The sequence below is a fragment of the Amia ocellicauda genome, chromosome 1 (assembly GCF_036373705.1).
Source record: "Amia ocellicauda isolate fAmiCal2 chromosome 1, fAmiCal2.hap1, whole genome shotgun sequence".
Taxonomy (NCBI): domain Eukaryota; kingdom Metazoa; phylum Chordata; class Actinopteri; order Amiiformes; family Amiidae; genus Amia; species Amia ocellicauda.
This window is the reverse complement of record NC_089850.1, coordinates 56,093,127-56,116,221: the sequence shown is the minus strand read 5'-3', so window position 1 is coordinate 56,116,221 and position 23,095 is coordinate 56,093,127. Positions and strand designations below refer to the sequence as shown.

The 23,095-nt window shown below is 40.4% G+C and overlaps 2 protein-coding genes across 4 annotated transcripts; both read right to left on the bottom strand.

The window, feature by feature from the left end:
* Window positions 1–1,196: 1,196 nt before the first annotated feature.
* On the bottom strand, window positions 1,197–12,576 carry LOC136753695 (sialic acid-binding Ig-like lectin 14). Of its 3 annotated transcripts, XM_066710016.1 has the most exons (11): window positions 12,112–12,570; window positions 9,538–9,656; window positions 8,731–8,795; window positions 7,971–8,228; window positions 7,415–7,447; window positions 4,420–6,919; window positions 3,200–3,535; window positions 2,685–2,996; window positions 1,847–2,155; window positions 1,632–1,715; window positions 1,197–1,518 (listed from the first exon to the last, which is right to left on the bottom strand). In XM_066710016.1, the coding sequence occupies exons 6-11, from the start codon at window positions 4,511–4,513 to the stop codon at window positions 1,451–1,453; spliced, it is 1,203 nt and encodes a 400-aa protein (XP_066566113.1). In that variant the 5' UTR covers window positions 4,514–6,919; window positions 7,415–7,447; window positions 7,971–8,228; window positions 8,731–8,795; window positions 9,538–9,656; window positions 12,112–12,570; the 3' UTR covers window positions 1,197–1,450. The 3 variants fall into 3 exon arrangements, with proteins under 3 accessions (XP_066566113.1, XP_066566129.1, XP_066566120.1); XM_066710032.1 differs by having other exon boundaries at window positions 3,200–6,919; window positions 12,112–12,576; XM_066710023.1 differs by lacking the exon at window positions 9,538–9,656 and having other exon boundaries at window positions 12,112–12,572.
* Window positions 12,577–14,445: 1,869 nt separating this feature from the next.
* Window positions 14,446–22,293, bottom strand: LOC136753689 (signal-regulatory protein beta-1). The gene is made up of 10 exons (XM_066710002.1): window positions 22,158–22,293; window positions 21,131–21,454; window positions 19,325–19,633; window positions 18,606–18,917; window positions 18,225–18,332; window positions 17,969–17,996; window positions 16,699–16,745; window positions 16,543–16,593; window positions 15,680–15,792; window positions 14,446–15,325 (listed from the first exon to the last, which is right to left on the bottom strand). Exons 1-10 carry the CDS (start codon window positions 22,204–22,206, stop codon window positions 15,176–15,178), a joined length of 1,491 nt encoding a protein of 496 aa, XP_066566099.1. The 5' UTR covers window positions 22,207–22,293; the 3' UTR covers window positions 14,446–15,175.
* Window positions 22,294–23,095: the final 802 nt, after the last annotated feature.

The following is a 23,095-nucleotide window of genomic DNA, read 5'->3' as shown; positions in this document are numbered from 1 at the left end:
TGACTGTAGGCACATATGGATACCAAAGCAGCCATGTAGGACACAGATATGAAGTGAATGAATGGATGGATGGATACCTTCTCTCTCTTTGAGCAGGGACTGGAAATACGAGGCAGCAAAGCTCGGGATGTCCTTGAGCTGCTCTCTCAGGACCTCCCTGGCCAGCCCCTCCAAGATGGTATTGAATCCTTGGGGAACCCACAGGTGGGTGTTGGAGAGACTCACTTTGAGACCAACTTATTCCCCCCATTTGAAAACCATGCCATTTATGTGGTATTTAATTAAAGTATTATTATTAAAACTTTAATTTTCCCCATACAGAACACAACGAGGACCTTGTTTAATGAATGCAACTGTAGGCTATTGGATACACCTATTTACACTTGGCACTGTGCTAATTAACGGGCCGGGAATGAATGACTACTGAAAGATTTTTCAATTTGGCTTCGAATGACATAACATGATGTTGAAAATGTAGATTGGAGGATTATATTATATTTGAAGTATGCTTCAATAGATCTCACAACCGAGAGCTGCACAGTGAGACAGAGTATTTTTTTCCCCTATTGCAAGCACTGCGGTAGTATAAGGTATTGCAGTGCAGTGTAGTGCAGGGTTGTACCTTATTTGTGCAGTGTGTATTAATAGTGTAATCAGTGTAATATACTGTAGTGCAGTGCAGTTGACGCTGCTGTATTATCATTCCTTCTGACATGCACATATTTCTCTTGCCGTACACACTACACACATGCTTCATACGACTGCTAATAACCTATTTACTGTCACATACTATCACTCCTAACCTAGTTTCTGTTACTACTTCTTACATTAATAACATACAATATCACTAATATTAACCTAAATACTACCATTAAAAATAACACATTTGCAAATATTCAGTAATATATTGTGCATACAGTACTGTCTGAGTATCTTCAAATACAAAGTAATACAAGTTATTATGATGATGATGCTTATTATATATGTTATTAGTATTAGATGGATTCATAGATAGATGGATAGATAGACAGATAAAGGCTGGGCACAAGGGTTAAATTATACAAGCTCCTGTTTTAGTCCCCTTTATAATCTGCAGGTCTTTATGTCTTAACATCTTTTCAGAGGGTTGTATCAATTCCACTCCACAGCAAGAAAATTTACTTTGTATTATTCTTAAAAAGATTAAAAAAACAGGACATTTTTAATTGTTTTAATGCAAAAAATGCTAAACAAAAACTTTTTATTTGACTGATGACATAAAAGGCAAATGAGATTCAGAAAAAGGTACAAGGTGCAGTAGTTTAGATTATGGAATATTTTAACAATTGTAACACTTTCTTGATGAAAGAAACACTCTTGAATGTGTATTGATTTCCCAAAGCCTCGTCAACAATAGGTCCTGCTACAACTGTGTTGCGGTCAGTGAAGGAGTACTCTTGACCGGCCCATGTTATGGAAGATTGTCTGTTTCCAGGGTTTCATTTTCCTCTGCGTTAATGAAGATGGACTGGAAATGATCTGTTGAAAAGGGGAGGAAACAGCTGATGAAAATTAAAAAACAGGGTAAATATAGTATAAATGATTAGACACTACTTTCATTGTAGTAAAATGACCATTGAAACTTCACTTACCTTTGCAAAATCTGCTGTAGAGCAGTAAAGATGACACAATTATCACAAACAATGGGTATGTGACCAATCTAACCGCAAGAGTACCTGAATGCAGGGGAAATTAAGTCACAGTGAGTTCAGCGTGGTTGTGTCTTTTAAAGGAAGAAGATCAGGGATGTCACACTTGCTTTCCTTCTAAAATGAAACACACTTTGAAAAACAGGAGCAAAGCTTACTTTCTGGGTTGACGTCGATGCGGATTTTCATTTTTTCGGACCCGTAGTCATTGGTGGCGCTGCACTCGTACATCCCCTCATCCCTCTCCTGCACCGGGTTCAGGGTGAGGGTCGCATTGCTGTTGGATGCATTTGACAGCATGGTGCCCCCGGGGTTTAACCACTTGACCACGGACTCCGGTTGGCTCTCCACCACACACTGCAGCTCCAGGTAGGACCCTGGGGGGGTGTAGATCCTACGTCTGGACAGGACCCGGGGCTTATCCTGATCAGATGAACGGTGATACAGCGTTTGGTTCGTGGGAGCATCTACAACCAACACGAGAGACATCGACCGAGGCTGTGTTAGGATTCAGGAATCGGAGAACCGCTGAAGACCAGGATTAATACAACTTCACCATATTGTCACGATTGTTTTGTGGTCGCCATTTTGTTATAATTAACACAAACATTAGCATTGTATTTACACATGAGAAGGAAAAAAAGGCAGTGCTTATTGTCCGTTAACCAAATTGAAAATGACAGCCAGGCATTAAGTACCGATTACTATTGTAGTTTTCAGAAGTGGATACTTGTATCCTTTAGCATAAAGCATTACTGACACAAGTTTCTCTTCCCCAGAAATGCTTTAGAACATTAATGCAGCGCCGACCACTGTTTAAAATTCCACTTCACAATCTCAGAGGTAAATAAGTGCAATATACTTATATGGAATATATACAGTGTCTTCTGTCAAAGATTGAGAGATTCCTCATGTTTTAAACTGTGATCTGAGAAAGTGACAACCTGTTAACAGTGCACACAGTTTCTGGTGGAAGCAAACAGTGTTAAATCTTACATTTCACACTCAGGGAGATGCTCCTGGACATGGGTGCGGACAGTGTGATGTGATGGACCTGGCAGGTGAAGTTCAGTCCTTGGTCTTTTGCTTTAGGGGTGAGCATCAGGTGACTGTAGACGGAGAACTCTCCTTCAGAGCCCTTCAGAGGAGGCATGCTTTTCACACCGTTAGTCATCCTGGTGTTCTGAAGATACCAGACGATGCTGATGGGCTCGGGGAAAAAATCATTGACTTTGCAGGTCAACCTGATACTTATGTCTGCCATCACCGTCTCAGCACTTTTAATAATGTCACTCATGGAGGGTGGCGCTGCAAGACAGGACAGAAGTCAGTCAGGAGTTGAGCCGAGTCCAGCTTCAGAAAGAGACACAGAAACATGCTGAATTGACCCATTACACAATACGTTTTTTTATTTTGCCAGAGCTTTGAGCATTTGATCGTTGAAATCAAACGTTTTGAAACCCCAGGAGTACTTTATTCATGGGAATGCTGCAGAACTGATTGTACTTTACCATGCACCACCAGCTCTGTCCCATTCCCAACATTATCCACCGGATTCATGGGGGATGGCACCTTGATTTCGCAATTGTAGTGCCCGGCGTCCATCAGAGTAACAGCAGGGAATTGTACGGTGACATTGCATTTGTACAGGGTAGACGAAGGCTCACAGTGATGCAAACTTTTAATGTACTCTCTGTCTTGTCCATCGTTCTGTCGGAACCATTTTCCATAGTCTGTGGTGTAATTCTTATTGGTGAATCTGAACAGACATGTAGCTGTGACGGACTGGCCTTGTACAGCTTGGATAACTGGGAGTTGGGAAACATTGACACTAGAGGCAAAGAGTCCTGCAAACAAATAGATAAAAATAAAGGAGTAGCGGACAATATATGAAAGGTTTCAGTCAAATAAGACACTACTACTAATGGTTATATTTCTTATAATTAAATATAAATACAATATAAAGACACCAGAGTCTTATCCAGAGTGACATGGTTTAACAAGCCCTAACATACCACGTTCTATATCTAAAAAAAGAAACGTAAGGATAACAACTTTGCTATGAAACTAAACTTTCCATTGTCCGGTTCTTCTTTTCAGTTTTATTTCTCAGGTTCTATACATGGCATTGCTCTAACTGAACTGCTTTTGTTGACTGGCTATGCAAACAATGTTTTATAAAGCAGCTGTTAATTTTACACCACACACACACACATTGTTGAAATTAGGTTATGCAGCTGCAGTAAACATATCAAGTTTCCCGTTGTTTCTGAATTGGGTTATTCATTGGCCATAATATTAACTTATTTATCAAAGACAAAAACAAATTGTCATGAAAAGTAAAAGAAAAAATGTTTACTGCTTTGGCTCTAATATGTTTTGCTTATTGAATATTGAATCCTTTGCTATTAACATCAAGATTCAATTTCAAACAATATGTATTTAACAAACCTGTACACAAAACCATCCTACTTGCATCTTACTGGTATCATATTTGTTCACACATATTTCAAGTTGGAAATGTTGCAAAACTAGCCATGCAAACTGACAATGTAGTTTATCATGTTATTAAAACATTACTAATGGACACAGAGCCACAAATCTTTGTTGTGTGCATCGTGTACTTATCTCAGCTGCACCGTTTCCACAGGACCTAGTTACCGGTAATTGAATGAGGTCAATGAAGTACAAGACAAGACTCTTACCAGAATGCCCAGCACAGTTACCTTACCTGTGACTTGTAAAGTCTGAACCAACGCCATTGCCAACATCCTGGACAGTGCAGTAGGTTGTGATGTGAAGGTTTGGAGTGGAAATCTGAACATTTGTAAATCGTCCTTTAGACACAATAAAACAACAATGGAGGCGAGTGTCTGTGACTTAACCTGGTCTCACAGGAAGTGGTGGGCTTATATTGTCACTGACCAGACTGAAGACTTGTGACCATGTTGTGGGAGATATAAAACAATGTCATATCTATAACAAATATCAAAACATCATCATCATCATCTATTAATTTCAAACCCAGACTGTTTTAATCTGATCTATAATAGCGCACTGTGTGAAGTTGCTCGGTTCTCTACGGTCAAGTGTTTAAGTTATGTCCCCTTTATCACTAACCAACCATTGCATGTCAGCTTCTCTGCCCTGCTGTCTGTGTGAAACAGGAAACGACCACAGTTGGGGGCTGGGTTGGAGTTCACAGCTTGTGCAAGCCAAGACTGATGAAGCACTCTTTATGCAATTAAAAGGCGTGCATTGATTACTACAGATCTCCAAATGGTCTCTGCTCGTAATGCATCTTAAAAGCGGTCACAGTGTGACCTGCAGAGGAATGTGTTGTGAATTGTACCCCGGTGGCATATAAACAACCCAACTGTACTGTCAGTCTTGACAGATGTTTTCAGTGAGGGCTCTCTCTGTACAAGATTTTTAATTTTATTTATGTTTTTACAAAAGGTCACTGCTGGCCTGCCACCCCAGGAAATACCCTGCGTACTGCTGTGTTTTAGTATGTGTGTCTTGTGTTCAGTTTGGGAACGCAGAGCTTGTTTTCGTGGTTCATTCCATGTCTGCACAAGCATTAATGACATACAGCTATGTGCTGACGGGTGGGGGAGGTGAAGCATTTCAGGCAATACAAGAACATGTTTCTGAAGAAAGAAAAACACATTTATAAGATTAAATGTCTGGTTTGACACACACACACACACACACACACACACACACACACACACACACACACCTATATATACAGCTCTGGAAAACATTAAGAGACCACTTAACATTGATATCTGAACTTACACAGTGAAACGAAATGAACAATTAAGCATTATTAATTAAACCTGCTTTGGAATGAATACCCGTTTCTAGAACAGTATGAAAGGGGTTAAAGCAACAATCTGATAACGGTGTGATCTGAAAGCTGGGGGAAGTGTAGCGGAGGTACGACAGTTCCTGATATTAATCAGCGCTCACCCGGGAATCAGACCGTAGAAACTGCTAAACAGAACCTGGCATTTTAGGGGAATTACAGAGCTGCACGATCACATCTACTTTTTTTTTTCTGTAAACCAAAAAATGCAGAAAATGCTGCACACACTGCTTGACCACATACACTGTGGTCCAGTACATAACTTTAATATGTAGTCTGGTAAGCAAGTGCAAAATCAGATAATTTCTGTTCAGTTCGAAGGACGCCTGCATATCTTTCTAGCATGTTCGTAATTTTTTCCAACTCAATCCAATATTCACATCCCTCCAACGCACACACGCACACACACAACCTGCACACCTCCCCTCACCCACTGTGTTCAATCAAGCCTAGACTGTTATGTGTCTTGGGCTATACACGCAAGTTGTGGAGCTGTTAGAACATGTTTGTTTTTTTCCGAATTGGTAATCGGTTGACTCATAAAACCTGGTCTGGTGATGACATGCTTTATTTTTGCTAATAGTCATCCTTGTTTTAAACAAAGACAGTGTGGTAATGCTACAAGTTCCGTCCTTTTCATCCGTTTTAGGGGAATCCATTATCCAGATGCAAACAACAGCACCGTTTCTGAGTCTCTCGTGTGCATCTTCCCAAGTCCAGTTTCCTCAACTGCTTGTCACAGCTCCTTTCCAGATGAAATGCAAAACTCACTCGTCACAGGATCTGTCTGCCATCAAATCCTCCCACCAGCAGCACATCCGTCTGCTGATTAACAGACATGAAATGAAATGGACTCCTCTTCCCCAGCAGGGCTGAGACATCTTTCTCCGTGCACTTTTCACAATCTGCCACTTCACACGGTCTTGAAAGTCACAGAGGGATCATTTAAAATAATAAGCATTTGAAATCAGGGTTAAACTTTACTGGCAACATCCAGCACAAGAGCTCCGAGTCATTCAAAAGACTGAACCGTAGTGATTGCACAGCAAGACAGATCAGAATTTCTTTAGTTCAGTTTCTTAGTCCTCAATGCTTTTGTCTTGATGTGCAAGATGAGTGGGTCACCGGCAAAGTATCCTACCAAGTTATAGTGACTACATAAGGACCTTTTACATTTACATTTACTACAAGCCCTTGACACCGTGGTTCTCAATTTGTTTATAGTTGATTTTAAGTGAATAAATGACTTGATTCTATTCCATTCTGTAACTCGTTAAATATCTTTTATAAATAAGCACTTTAGTAGCTGACTACAGTTGTGAAAGGATGATTTGCAGCAGAAGTCCCATGAAAGCAGCTGTGGACAAAAAGAAAAAGGGGAAGTAGTTAAAAAGTGCTTACTGGTCCCTAATAAAAAAATTCACAGTGCAGTACATTACAACACAGTCAGGATGCTGATCCCTGACACACTTCTGGGGTGTGCGTTTCATTTGTGCCCATGGGAGTGCAGCCAACAAAAGTTCAATCGGTTTCGAACTAAAAACAAGAAACTGCTCTTTCTTTAAAACAAACACATACACACACACACACACACACACTTGCAGGCAGTTTTAGAATGAACAGTTATAGCTACACAGGAAGATTTTAGACTTCAGCCTGAAATTGAACACATGCACTTGATAGACGGGGAGAAAAAAAAACTGTTGAAAGGGTTGCAGCAGGGGCATTTCTTACTTTGGTGGTCATCAATACTATCAGGCAGTAAAATATGAGACTTTAGCACCTCTGGCATGCATATAGGAAACGATCCCAGCAAATTAAAAAACATTATATATGGAAAATAATCTCTTACCGGCAGGGGAGAATTCTATACAGCTGGCAAATGCTGGAAAGACCAACACAAAAAGAAAAGGAAACTGATCATGGTGAATTTACAATTAACTGATCCTATTCAATATAAACCACACAGAAGCAGTAGATCCAGTCAAAAAACACAATACAAACGAAAGCGAGGGGTTAACACTCTCATCAGAATCTAAACTAACATTACCAGACTGATTTCTTTTTCAGTTCAATCTATTTATTTGTATTGATATGGTTTACTACAGTAACTACAGCTGTAGTCAAAAGTGTTCACACCCTTCTGTTGAAACATATTTGGTGATACCCTTGGTTGAATAAATGGTGTTCTTAAAACTATACCTATTAACTATTGTGTCTTTGTTTAATGCCGATTCCGCCAAGAGACATTTCAGTGAATTGAGAGTTTGGTTCGGCGTACACTGTTCACCAAACTCTGAAACTATACCACTACTAATAAGTATAGTTTAATGAACAGTATTTATTCCACTACCACTATTTAGGAAACCACAGTGAACCCAGGAAGAGACATGGATCTTGCATCTTACCTCGGGTTCTAGCCCTGGTAGTTGTATAATCATCTTCAGAATATACATCACAGCTGAACATTGAAGCATTTCTTCCATTCATGTCGTTGACGGTGATGTACAGTAGGTGATCAGTAGGCTTTATTGTTTTACAGTCTAATTTGTATCCAACTTCTGCATTACATGTTTTTTTAAAATCCATAAAAGCAATCTGCTGGTCTCCAAACTTCCAGCTGAAGTACTGCATTTGTTTGTAGTCATGCTGACACTGCAGGACCTCTGTAAAGGTGAGCATCAAAAACAGTGAGAATGGATTGCATCACCTCGGCATCTCACTGGTAATTACATACAGGTAGCACACATGATCAAAAAGGCCCGGAAGCTCACCACTCCCTTTCATTGAGTTGCATCTAAGAATGCATGTTAATCCTTAAATTCGATCAATCTTAAACTGATTCTCGCACTTGCAAGAATCTGTGATATAAAACATGAGAAGAAAGAAAAATGTCCTCCAACAAAAGAAAATACTTGATCCACTTCACCTCATCTCGTTACGGCTACATCTATCTGCATTTCAAACACCATTAGACTGCTGCTCCCAGCGCTTTTATGGAAAGCACCCTATATATACAAAACACTGCCCTTGTTTAAATACACAAATGAGAACACCCATCAGTCAACAGCAGGAACTAAGGCAAAGACAAAATGATGGTGAAGAAAAAACAACTCTATGGCAGAACAGAAGCACGAGAAGATAAATATCATGGAGAATCTGACTTGCCTGCTGTGTAAATCACAGTGGGAAGAAAAACTGCCAGGACACAGACGATCTGCATCATATTCCAGCTGTAAAACATAATTGGAGTTAATTACTACAGATGATTAAACACTCACTTTCTCAGCAAAGAACAACAACAACAACAAAAACTATATACATTAAGAGTGAGCCTTTGTTAGAAGACTATCTGGAAAATATGGTGTTCGATTCTCAGTAAAACTCCAAGGTGGCCCAAAGGGAAGGGGCTATTTGGTGGTGTGGGAGGAAACGCGCAAGGAAGGAAGGTGTGTGTTCAAATATCAAACAAAACCCAGTCGGATGTCTCCAGAATAGTCCCTTGTGGCTGAACTGGCGACATAAAGCTGTGACTGAACAGCGATATAAAGACTTGCCCCTTCCCTTTATTAAGGGAAATTTAAAAGCTTAGTGAAAGTGAGAGTAAACATGGAGAAAGCTTCCCTACTAGACGTTTTGCTGCATTTAGAAGAACAAGAACAAGAACAGGTTAAGAAGTTAAGATGCTGCAAATACATGTTTAACAACACTATCAGGGTTGGGGAGTAACGGTATACAAGTAGCGGCGTTACGTAGTCAGATTACAGAATGATGATACTTGTATTCCAGTTACAGTTCCTCCTGTCATGTGAGTAATCTGATTACCTTGCTGACTTGTCCCTTGCCTTTATTAAGGAGTAATATATTGGATTAGGTTACAGATTATTTTCAAAACATGGTAATCAGTATTATGTAACGGAATACTTTTTAAAAGTAACCCTCCCAACCCTGAATACTACTCCATCACACACATACCACAGTTTTGACATCCTGACTCCGTGAAATCCCTTAATTTCCTTCTTCCTGTCATGGATTTGTTTCAGCAACTAAAACCGAGCGGTTGAGGTCAGAGTGGAAATACCCTGGTAAGTAAACTGTAACACAAGAAGAACAGATGTTACCAAATACCAAGCATACACCTCAATGCAGTCTGATTGTATACATTAAGAATAGCCTCCTGAGACAATATTCACAGAGTATTAACTTTTTGAAATTCTAATCTAACAAAGTCAGAAAAATAATTCAAATCCTCAATAAATATCATTTTTTGACACTCGGGTGCCAGTTTGTGGGGTCAATACATCAGACAGAAAGCTGGGTAGGCAGAAGGCGTGCTGCATACAGACGTTATATTATGAATACACCTAAGCACCGAAGGTAACACCATTTTACTGTAGAAGGAATAGTAACAAAAAAAAAATCACTATTATATTTCACTTTGTGTCCTCTGGCAGGACAGAATAATTGTTTTCAATTCATTCCACATAAGAAAGAATTGGCTACCAGAACCGAAGCTTTCACGGGCTCTTGACTTTCTAAATATAATGTCCTCAAAACCCTGGCACCCTTTTCAAGTTTTGTAGTAAAAGATGAAGGAGCAGCCGAAATACTGGCCCTTGATGAGCATGTGGATAAAAGGCACATCTCTGATAGTGGTCGCACAAATCCCCGTTAAGACAGCTGGTGCCACCAGTCATACTCATTACTCAAACAAAGCCACATCTGTGACAGTCCCATGGGAGAAAGCAACGCCTGAGTAAATATGAACATCAATGACGTATACGCTACCACGGAAAACATATCTGATTGTCTCTCCTCTCCGCTGAATAATTGCTGTTGAACTGAAATAAACCCCGGGGCTGATGCACTACAACAAGGGGAACTTCAGTTCATTAATACTACTGGTATATCTATCTTTAGGAGTGTAAATTCAGCACCACAGTGGGTACTGTGACAATTATTACAACACACAGTGACAGGCTCAGGCACTACAATGCATCATGGAAAGCTATACAAAAAGAAAATATCCATCCATCTGCAAGGTATTACATGCAGGTTACAAAAATGTCCACTATAATTACACTATGGGAGGAATAGAACTAGATTAAGTAACAAATGAGAAAGACCTAGTGAGGAGTCCACGTAGACTCCTTTCTCCATCCAAACAATGTAGGGAAGCAATAAAAAAGTCAAACAGGATGCTAGGGTATATTGTCAAAAGTGTAGTAATGTTCAGACTGTACACTAGTGCACTAGTTAGAGCTCATCTGGATACTGTGGACAGTTCTGGGCTCCACACTTCAAGAAAGATATCGCTGCTCTAGAGGCAGTTCAGAGGAGAGCAACCAGACTTATTCCAGGTCTGAAGGGAAAGTCCTACTAAGAGACTGAGGGACCTGAACCTTTTCACCCTGGAACAGAGGAGACTACGTGGGGACTTGATCCAAGTCTTCAAAATCATGAAAGGCATCGACCACATCAAACCAGAGGAGCTTTTCCAGATCAGCAGGGACACACGCACCCGGGGACACAAATGGAAATTGGGCTTCAAGGCATTCAAGACAGAAAACAGGAGACACTTCTTCACACAGAGAGGCGTCACAATCTGAACAAACTCCCCAGCGATGTGGCTGAAGAGACAATTTGGGAACATTCAAAAACAGACTGGATAGGATCCTTGGATCACTTAGTTATTAATGGACACCAAACGAGCACGATGGGACGAATGGCCTCCTCTGGATTGCAAACTTTCTTATCTAGTTGGCTAATTTCTGAGAAGATGAAGCAATGAAACATGACACAGCAAAACCGTTGCATATTCCTGTGGTCGCTGCTGGATGTTGTGAAGAAAAAGTCACAAGTTACAAGCCACGATGAAACCCCCTCTGGCTCAATAAATCAACCAGATAACGGAAGTGAAATTACAATCCAATGATTGAGTTGCAGAAATAATTGAGATGCACAATCACATGCACAGGTGAGACGGCATTTCAATGTCACAGTGCGGGAATGATTTTACCCCGATGATGATCTGCAAAAGATCCAAATGTATTTATGTAGGTAAACTCAGATCAACACGTTTTGTGGAGCCTATACCTATATGCAAATGTGCGCTTACTCATTTATATCTATATATTTGCCACATTCATAATGGACAATGCTATTATTTTTGGTTTACATTTCTTTATTTAACTTCTATTTACTTCACGCAAGACATAGCTATCCTATTTCTAGAACAGATTTCTGTGCAGATGGTAACTGATCCCTGTATGCTAGGACGCATTTGATGACAGCATCACATTTGAATTATCATTCTGGATTAAGTGCAATTAAGGGGAGGACACCACCAAATAAAAGAAACACATTTAATCAGGTTAAATGCGCCTGCCTTGCCATTGCAACGCCCATGCCATTAGCTAAGTGAAAAATAGTTACATCGGCCAAATCAACACTGAAACACACAAGAGCATTGTAACAGAGCACACCTGAAAGTTACAGTGGTTTATACATCGATGTTACACAGGCTTTTATGAAACGTGGCACACATACCATACGGTAGCCATTTCCACATCAGATCACCCATCAACCTGCACGGCTTTCTTTCTCTTTTCTTCTTCCAAAACTATTGTGATGTCAGATAACCCGAGATTAAAAGCTCAATTGTCACGCATACAACACAACGAGTGGAAACTGTCCGTATCCAGTGCAATAGTGGCACGGAGCATGCGCACAGCTTGATCCCGACAGACTAACAGCATCGCGACATGCAGCCGTCCAAGCGCAGCGCAGTAAGTAATGGTGGTTGTAAAGAAGTTATCCAGACGTGCCGGCTCAGCCCAGCTCTCCTCTCCGTCCAGAGAGACGGATCCACCCACAGACACCGCGCAGCTCCCAGTGCGCAGGAGCGCTCATTGCACAGGCACACGACTTGAACCAACCATCACCATCCTATTATAATATTCAGCACAGATACTTATGTTACTGCTCTTAATTGTGAAAACGGTACAATACAGACTTACCAACAATATTCACCACCACACTTATCACAGCTGACAGGGCAGCAGCTTTCATTAGATATTTTTGTCTCTGACCATGTTATCTAAACAGTAAAATAACAAAACCAATCACTGTTTGTTCATTAGTGCTTTTGTGCACGTTTGTTTATTGTATATACAATACTAAAACAAAAACATGAGAAGAAATGTATACACACACACACACACACACACACACACACACACACATATAATATATATATATATATATATATATATATATACAGTGGGGGAAAAAAGTATTTGATCCCCTGCTGATTTTGTACGTTTGCCCACTGACAAAGAAATGATCAGTCTATAATTTTAATGGTAGGTGTATTTTAACAGTGAGAGACAGAATAACAACAAACAAATCCAGAAAAACGCATTTCAAAAAAGTTATACATTGATTTGCATGTTAATGAGGGAAATAAGTATTTGACCCCTTCGACTTAGTACTTGGTGGCAAAACACTTGTTGGCGATCACAGAGGTCAGACGTTTCTTGTAGTTGGCCACCAGGTTTGCACACATCTCAGGAGGGATTTTGTCCCACTCCTCTTTGCAGATCCTCTCCAAGTCATTAAGGTTTCGAGGCTGACGTTTGGCAACTTGAACCTTCAGCTCCCTCCACAGATTTTCTATGGGATTAAGGTCTGGAGACTGGCTAGGCCACTCCAGGACCTTAATGTGCTTCTTCTTGAGCCACTCCTTTGTTGCCTTGGCTGTGTGTCTTGGGTCATTGTCATGCTGGAATACCCATCCACGACCCATTTTCAATGCCCTGGCTGAGGGAAGGAGGTTCTCACCCATGATTTGACGGTACATGGCCCTGTCCATCGTCCCTTTGATGCGGTGCAGTTGTCCTGTCCCCTTAGCAGAAAAACACCCCCAAAGCATAATGTTTCCACCTCCATGTTTGACAGTGGGGATGGTGTTCTTGGGGTCATTCCTCCTCCTCCAAACACGGTGAGTTGAGTTGATGCCAAAGAGCTCGATTTTGGTCTCATCTGACCACAACACTTTCACCCAGTTCTCCTCTGAATCATTCGGATGTTGGCAAACTTCAGACGGGCCTGTACATGTGCTTTCTTGAGCAGGGGGACCTTGCGGGCGCTGCAGGATTTCAGTCCTTCACGGCGTAGTGTGTTACCAATTGTTTTCTTGGTGACTATAGTCCCAGCTGCCTTGAGATCATTAACAAGATCCTCCCGTGTAGTTCTGGGCTGATTCCTCACCGTTCTCATGATCATTGAAACTCAATAAGGTGAGATCTTGCATGGCGCCCCAGACCAAGGGAGACTTACAGTTATTTTGTGTTTCTTCCATTTGCGAATAATCGCACCAACTGTTGTCACCTTCTCACCAAGCTGCTTGGCGATGGTCTTGTAGCCCATTCCAGCCTTGTGTAGGTCTACAATCTTGTCCCTGACATCCTTGGACAGCTCTTTGGTCTTGGCCATGGTGGAGAGTTTGGAATCTGATTGATTGATTGCTTCTGTGGACAGGTGTCTTTTATACAGGTAACGAGCTGAGATTAGGAGCACTCCCTTTAAGAGAGTGCTCCTAATCTCAGCTCGTTACCTGTATAAAAGACACCTGGGAGCCAGAAATCTTGCTGATTGATAAGGGATCAAATACTTATTTCCCTCATTAACATGCAAATCAATTTATAACTTTTTTGAAATGTGTTTTTCTGGATTTTTTTGATGTTATTCTGTCTCTCACTGTTAAAATACACCTACCATTAAAATTATAGACTGATCATTTCTTTGTCAGTGGGCAAACGTACAAAATCAGCAGGGGATCAAATACTTTTTTCCCTCACTGTATATATATATATATATATATATATATATATATATACAGAGTTATATTTACAAATAATGGCCACTGACAGTGGATATCTGTGTTGTGTTCAAGCTTCAAGTGTTCAAATGAGAAACATTTCTTGTCACGACATCCAACAAGCAGCTAGGGGTGATATCTGCCTGTGTCTGATGCGATTCTTCCGTCAGGGCTCTCATTCAGAGTAATGGTGAAACAGGAAGAGGAAGGCTTTGAAGTCTGGAGCAATTGCAGCGAGGGAAAGTGAAAGTATGACGAGGACCACATGAGAACTGTTTTACACAACTTCCACCTACAATACAAGTGTAAGATGCAGTTTCTTTCAGGAAACTGCCTCAAGTCCTTTGTAGGGCGTTACAGATCCCAGCGCCCTATTCTCCGAGATCCTCAGGCAGGCAGACCTTGGAGCATAGATGACAAAGTCCCATATAGTCACAACAATAAGAAGAATCAGAAGAGTCTGTGCTTTCTTTAACTTCTTCTTTAGTAATTCAGGATCACCAAGAGTCCCCATTCCTTTCACATGATCCCAGGATAATGACACAACATTCACACTGGCTAAACAACGTTAGGCTCTAAGATGTGTTAAGAGGGAGCCTCAGTTGGACAGTAAATGTACAGATTGTGCTTCACAGGGAGTCACAAGAGGAAACCTGATACCCAGTGCTGGCATAGGGGCTCGCCAGTGGCTATTTTGAGCAAGGATCCATGGGAATCCAGTGTTTTACCCCGTCAGCTGCCCCGTGGTTTGCTGCAGTAGTTGATGACCGCGTACTCCGAGCTCGTGCTCATTTGCCTGGTGACCTCCAGCTGCCGGACAGGAAGCCTGTCCACTGAGTGAGCCCCCTGCAGCTGGCCCGTCCGCTCCTCGTCCCTCCAGTCCTGCAAACAAAGACGCAAGCAGCAGGGGAGGGTGATTAATGGAGTCCAAGGAGCAGAGCAACCACAGCAGTCATCAACATATTTGGTTCTGAAGCCCCCAGGCCCCCGACCAAGAGGAATCTGAAATACGAGAGTGCTTGGCAAACAGGAGTGCTTTGTATTTTAGATCAATATGAAGAATTAAGTGATGCATAATGACATTTACACAAGCTGTATATCCAGGAAATATATCCACATTGAAATTGGCATTGAGTGAAATCTATGAGTTTGATTCATTCACATTTCCTGCCGTTTACTTGAAAGCCTTTGAACCCATCTATTGCCTGCACAATCTCTGTGCTTCGTGTCTCTCACCTGTCCATAGTCTACGATGGTCAGCTGTGGGATGTGCCGGAGTTCGGGTGTGCTGGTCCCTCTCACGGTGATCAGGATGTCGGCGTAGGGGACCTCATTAACAGTGAGGCAGTCTGGAGGGGGGGAAGCCAAGACACAATCCCAAGGTTTATTTCATTGACTGAGATTAGGGACCTATAGTGTTCACGCAGAACTGGAAAAGGGGGTCTGGGATGGATCAAAGATTGTAGATTTAACATCCATATCTTGAGAAACAAACTAGATAAAATCTGTTGATCTACACAAGGCTCAGCCTCACACAATGAGGGAAATCAAACGTTTAATACAAATAAAAATACTGGATAATATTGTAGAAACTGGTCATAACAATCCCTCTTTTCCCGCTTTTTAGGAAAAGAGAAAGGACATTGAAGTTCACATTATGTTTACCGTCTGACAGTGTAGGCTGTTCATATGCCAATAATGGCTGTTTTTCTTCCCCCACCTAAACAAGTTATGCTTCATAGTAAGATCTGTTGGGACGTGTTCTCTCATCATGCTGAGGTTGCATGCACTGTGTAATCACTTTTCTGGGACAAGGGTGCTGCTGTTTTGTTCACCGCATATACAGCTTTAGCAAATGTTCATACTCATAATGAAAAGGCAATCTCCAGTCTATTCATTGCTAGCTCAGAACATCATAGTCACATTCTAGCTAGAAATGAAAGCTCTGACTTGTGCAGCTGAAAAGCTGTTGTAATTATGGTTTTGTGGTTCATTCATTTGATTCACGTGAGCTTTCCCCATGTGCACTGGTAGGAGTAGGGTGTGAGAAACTGAAATTAACTGAAACTTCCCGCAACTGTCTGTGTGTATCTGCTTACCGGCTGTGTTGTCATTCGAAGCTGAACTTCTCCATATCATCGCATAGTCACCTTAAAAAATGAAATATTCTAATCACAATTTGAACTAAAACGGATTTGTAGGGACTGGAACTTTAATCCCGAAGAAGAGATGAAAATTGTTTGGCTTTCTCCTACCTGTTTCTGTGTCCTTGTCCTCGCTGTTTGTCTCATTAAAATCAACACTGTGAAGAGATAGGCACAGATGTAAATCAACATTCTTCTCTTCCTGCCTGTTTGAATTTTATTATACATTTTCAAAACATCTTATTTACATAAACCATTCAAGTCCAGTTACAGTCACGACATGTTTGCTGTCTGGGTGTATCTTGGGTTGAGGTGAGTGTGTGTTTGCAGACATTTTTACATCTTTAATAAACTTAATAAACTTTTAAATATTTTAAACTTTTATTTAAATACTTAATAAACACATATACATGTCTTGCTCGTGTGTTCACCATTACAATTGCTCACCGTCCCAAGACTTTATACTCCCAGAGTTTCATAAAGAATGCAAACCTTCCCCTATTTATACAAACAGATGTGCAGTGACTATCATTCCCTTATCAGAAGGTAATAAGTGAAACTCACAGCAATAAAAACATGTTTTGCCCTTTTTTACAGATGGTCTGTACTTGTTAATGTTATGTCAATAAGATTAGATCACACAGGATGGAGGGCACGTGCTGGTGTAGGAGTTAGAAACACCTTTCAGCACTGCGTTCATTTTCCACCATGTGTAAATAAGACAGTCAGAGAAGTTTAGATCAATTTCATATTGTAAGAAATATTATAAATGTAATTATAAAGCCTGGTAATCTACCAGTTGGCAAAAATATGGAGTTCAGGAATGAAGGTTTTCCCGATAGTGCAAGGCTAAGACATCAGCACTGATGACAGCCAGCAGAGAAGCACACATTTTTGGAAAGGGGAAGTCGGTAAAAAGGCCTCTTGCAAATTCAGCAATTATTACAAACTGATAACAAAGCAGGAAGTATTTCAGAACAATTATGTAGTGGATGATGATAACTGGTCTTCAGATAACAAAGGTTTTTCCTTGGAACATAATTTAAGGGAAAATAGTGACAATTTTCCAGCTGATGTCAGCTGCTGACATAACAGGAACACCTATCAGATAAACCTTTATTAAGAAAATAAAATACAAATTGATGCAAAACAAAAAAGTTAATCATGTAACAATTTCCTCAATGTAGGCCAAAAGTAACAACTTACAAACACTACCCAATACTCCTACTTGTGTGGTAAAAACACGAGTGAGATTTCGGGCTGGGGTTAGAATTACAGTTAAGGTGGGCGTCGTGTGTATTGCTCACGGAGGCCCACATTGTTGACCTTTTGAAGGGGATGCATAAAGAATGACTGTCCTCAGTATTTCATTGCCTCTTACCTCTCGGATATGACAATGGACGGCCGGTCTGTGAAAAAGAGAGAGAAACAAATCTTAAGCGGAGAAATCACATCATATAATACTTTGAATGCAGATTCTAGTTGATTAGCTAGATATATTAATTAGAGTTTGCTTAAAGTAAAAAGTAAGTAAAAAGTAATGATCTAAAGTAAAAAGTTTAAAGTAAAAGTCACTTGACAGGTGTCCACTTGGGACTCCAAACAGGACAGTGATAGGAGTGGGTACAGGATCTCACCTTTCCTGTTTCTTTTGCTGTTGAAGAAGAAGTACAGCGCCACTACTGCACACAGAACCGCTGTGGTCACCATCGCTGCGGCTAAGACTTTGAGCCAGATGAATTCCCCTGGGAAACGGCAAGATCACCGATCAGGGGAGAAAGCGACCCACAACCTCCTGTCTTGTAACTAGCAAGTGGCTGTGTGGGAGTGGGAGATGTATTACTGAAAGGCGAGGCAAAGGGGAGAGGAATGACAGCACTCGGTCTTTCCACCTGAGTGCTTGTGCATGAGGTGAAAGCTAAAATGGAATCCTGAGTTGTGATTAAGTCGGGCGTTAGCGTTGAAATTCAAAATCCCCTAGATTAGACCAGCTGTCGTACCTCATAATTGACACTCACCAGGTTTCTCAACCAAGACTGTGAGGGTGACGTTGGCTGTCCCATACTGGTTGGATGCCAGACACCTGTAGACACCAGCATTGCTCTCCTGCATTTCACTCCACTTCAGCTCAGCGGCCCGTGTATCAATCTCCTGCCAGGATAGGTCTGTGTTCTGCTTTTCCCATCGTACTGAGGAGATGGGGTTGCCATCAGCTTGGCAGCCGAGCTCCAGGGAAGAGCCCTCAGTGGTGATTATGGTATTCGAGTCAACTGGTTGCTTTCTACCATCTGCTGAGCCGACCTGGAACATCTTGATAAATAGTGGAGCATCTGAAGCAAGAACCATGGGTATAAAAGGATAAAATTAATTATCGCTTGTTTCAGACGGGATTTTTTTTTTGTGTGGCTGAAAACATATACTAACTTTCTGCATGCACACCAAGCTGATGTGGTTTCAAATGCAATGGACATATGAAATGTGCTGACAACATTACTGTCAACAGCCACAGAATGCTGCGTGGTAAGGATTTACAAGACCTTTGTATATTTTTGAGATGTCATATTGGTCAAAACCAAAATACAACCAAACTACAACCTCAAAACAACATTGCCAGAGCGAAATGTGTTAGCCGATATCTTAACCTGAGTCCTATCACTAACCTCAACCTTGACCCTCACTAATCACACCTTTATAGCTACTAAAACTCTAATTGATTAAATCTAAATCTAATACTTACGTTTCACATTCAGGGTGATATTGCTTTGCACAGGGGCCGGCACTGAAATGTGAGAGATCTGACAGGTGACCACACTATCGTGATGCAACAGCAAGAGACTGATATTAATGTTACTGGTTGCTGAGAAGGTCCCGTCGCGTTGGGTGTGGATCGTCTGCTGAGGATTAGTTCCCACTATCGGAGTTCCATTGTGGAACCAGTTCATGGTCACATTCCGCGGAAAAAAGCCCTCTGTCTCACAGCGCAAAGCCAGCCGCTTCCCAGCCACCACCTCCTCGTCCGTCTTGATCACTGGAGTGCTGGGACGAGCTGGAAGAGAGAATGTAGTTCTGAGTGAAAGATTAATAAATTGCCCATAAACTGAGACTCAGACATTAAGCAGAAGATCAAGCCTCGTCAATTGATGCAGATGTGTTTATGTAGGTATTTATTTTATTTAATACACACACAGGCATATATATATATTAATGCAGTTCTGTATAGGTTCTCAAGCAATGCACAATTCTGCTTTTTCAAAACAAACGGGAACACACAGGATGACAGGATCAGTTAAAAGTTCAGTTAACTCCTTCACGGCTTGGTTCAGGGTCAGCTCCACAAAATCACCAGTGGGTAACGTGCGGCATCACGCCAGCCTGGTTCCAGGTCAGGTGAGATATGCCAGTGGAAAAGAGGTACTAAAGTCCACAGGGTCACTCCCATGAGCCCTGGCATACAACTGACAGTGGGTTATGGCCCCTGATGCTGGGCAGTGCCAGCAGATGTCACTACATTATATATAAAGAGTTGAGTGTCCCCAAGGCACCAGCTTAAAGGCTTTTACTGAATAGCACTGGACCTCTCTGGTGAATAGAGCTGTGCTGACTGTTTCAAACCCAGCAGAACACACGGTCTTCACAAAAGGTGTGTTTGTTTTGAAACGAAAGTGCCCAACTGCCTTGTCTTTGATTTGATTTGATTTTTGTTCCTGGGTAGTAAGCGTTATTTCCTAATTGCTTATGCCTCAAAAATATAGAAAATGGCTGTTATTCCCCACAAACTTTGCTTTTGTGACCAGGACAGTGATATTTTGAAATGTATCTTATTTCCAATGAGAAATGGGCGGATTTGTGTCTTTTTGTTCACATAAAAATGACTACAAAAGATTTAGAAGTGAGCAGTTTTTCAGAGATTTACAATTATACTGAATCTTAAATCTCAAAACTACTCACTTCTAAATCTTTTGTAGTCATTTTTGTATTACTTTAGTATAAATACATGTTAATTTGGATTCATATGTTGTTTTTTTCTGACTTTATGTGAATCAAAAGACACAAATTCACCGTTTTTTTCATTGGAAATAAGATACATTTCAAAATATCACTGTCCTGGTCACAAAAGCACAGTTTGTGGGGAATAACAGCCATTTTCTATATTTTTGGGGCATAAGCAATTAGGAAATAACACTTACTACCCAGGAACAGAAATTGTGTTACATAGTGTTGTTATATGGTGGAGAGAAGTAACTCTGGGCCCTTTTAACAGCCTGTTATTCAGGGGGAATACAGTCATTCAAATATCAGATTATGCGATTTTTAACTTATCATTTTGAAATACGCAAAGCCAATATGTACATATGAGTATTGCAGTCAGTAAATATTAGAATGCATGTACAGGTTTGTAATGTTACTGGAATGTTGTTGTCAGGAAATTGACTTCTGTAAGAACCATAGTGCAAAACAAGTTTAAAATAAAACCATAAGAGAGTAATTTCTGCTTTCATTGATGCAGAGGCCATTGCAGTTTGACTCTGGGAGGCTTACCTACCTCGAATCAACAGGCGCACCTCACGTTCTCGCTTTACTACGAGCTGCGGATTATCTAACTCTTCTAAGGAGCAGAAGTAGAGTGTGTTGTGCTTCTCCATAGTCACGTTGTCAACAAACAGGTTCAGTGTGCACAGATCACCCTCTCTTGTTACATTGTTGATTCTTTGACACTTCTTGGGATGTGCAGTATTTTCTGTATATTCACACCAGGTGGCACGAATCCAACCAGAGGAACAATTATACGGGCAGGGCACAGTGAAGTTGTCACCAGCATGGACTTCCTTGTATTGTCCTTCAGTCATTTGAGAGATGATTCTGGCATCTGGAAAACCGAAAAAGAAAGCACCACCAATTACACCCATTAGAAAGCAGCCGCCACTAAAGATTCTTTTTTTTTAGAGGTGAAAAGAAACACTCGAATTTACTTGTGTTCATTTTGCAGTGTTTGTGGAAAGTGTTACATGACACAACTCCACATATTTCTCTCATTAGGAAAGAAATGTGCGAATGAAGTAGGATTGTAGTTTTTATGAAAATTGCCCTTTGTTTGTTACTTTGTTATGACAGTTGTATTACACAACGGATGGAGAATATGGTGACCCACTTAAAAAAATCTTTCTCTAATGATTTTACATTGTGTTTTTATGGAGACCTTTCATGGGTCTATTGCAATTTTAATCAGACATAACCTTTTGTTTTCTGTTATTCTTTAGTATCTCAGGTCGCACAGTAAAATAAAAATACAAAATTTTACCCACAGAATAAAATGCTTTGTTGAATGCCATTTAACATTCAAATAGAGGCAGCTGTATTTTCATATCTATAAATATCACTTGGTATTGTTTTAATAAAGACTGAGAAAAGAGGGTTTCCTAACATACACTGTGTGTCATTTCATATCTTTTGGAAACACTGGCCGGATCTGACCTGAATTATTAATGTAAAATATAAACTGCATTTGAATTTCAATATTGCATATTTTAGAAAGCACAATCAAATCCTTAAAACGTTAAACGTGATCTTACCTTTCAGTGGCAGTCCAGCCAATAAAACCAAATGAAGTAGAAGAAGCATCCTTTATTACATAAGATCTGGTTACTGCAGATTTGGTTGATATAAATGTTTTCTCAAAGCCTCCCAATCCGTGAATGAAAGCACCTGTTGAAGTGAATTTGACACTGAAGTCTGCAAGATTGGTATTTTTGGAAAAAAAAAAATGTGTCAGAAGGAGGATGTGGCTTGTAAAGATGTACCTGCAAGAGCATACATTTTGAGAAATGCAAATACATGCATTATCTATGAAATTATCATACATGTATGGCAGTTAAAGTTTCCAAACAGGAAGTGTGATTCTCTCTGTTTTTTTAAAGGTATGAGGTAATAAGTGGTTGGCATGTGTGTGTATATATATATATATATATATATATATACACACACACACACACACACACACATATACATGCATACATGCAAAGAGAGAGAGGGAGAGTGGGAAAGGTATTTAAAAACAGGAACAAATCTAAAACCACATTACTCTTAAGGAATTCTCAAGGTTCCAGGTACTTTTAAATACATTGAAAGTTATTGATCTTGTTACTTTATCAAACTATTTATAAAATATTCAGTGTCACCTTGGTTTGCAATTTAAGCAAATTAAGTGCTAAAATACCCTTATTAAAAAGTAAATGTAAACATAATCATTGTTAACATTACCTAGTAATGAATGTTCACATACATCACAGTCAATTGATGCATGTGTGTTTAATTTATATACACACAGGCCGTTGTATATATTAAAGCAGTTCTCAAGCAATGGACAATTGTGTTTTTTCAAAACAGGATGTGTATTTAATTCTGTGACTACACCATACACCAAGGCAGGACACTCTTACAGAGGGGGTGAGGGAGGAAGGCTGTGACAGGCACGCACTGGGCGGACCAAGATGCACATTCAAGGATTCAA

Bases quoted from the DNA above. Each gene is read 5' to 3' on its own strand.
- LOC136753695 (XM_066710023.1), bottom strand. From the start codon at position 4,513: ATGTTCAGATTTCCACTCCAAACCTTCACATCACAACCTACTGCACTG. The intron at 1,716-1,846 runs GTAAGCTTTGCT...CCCTGCATTCAG, and splicing joins CATCGACGTCAACCCAGAAA to GTACTCTTGCGGTTAGATTG. The intron at 1,519-1,631 runs GTAAGTGAAGTT...CCTTTTCAACAG, and splicing joins CTACAGCAGATTTTGCAAAG to ATCATTTCCAGTCCATCTTC.
- LOC136753689 (XM_066710002.1), bottom strand. From the start codon at position 22,206: ATGCTTCTTCTACTTCATTTGGTTTTATTGGCTGGACTGCCACTGAAA. The intron at 18,918-19,324 runs GTAAGTATTAGA...TTCTTGCTTCAG, and splicing joins TATCACCCTGAATGTGAAAC to ATGCTCCACTATTTATCAAG. The intron at 15,793-16,542 runs GTAAGCAGATAC...CCCCCCCTCCAG, and splicing joins TTCGAATGACAACACAGCCG to ACTGCCTCACTGTTAATGAG.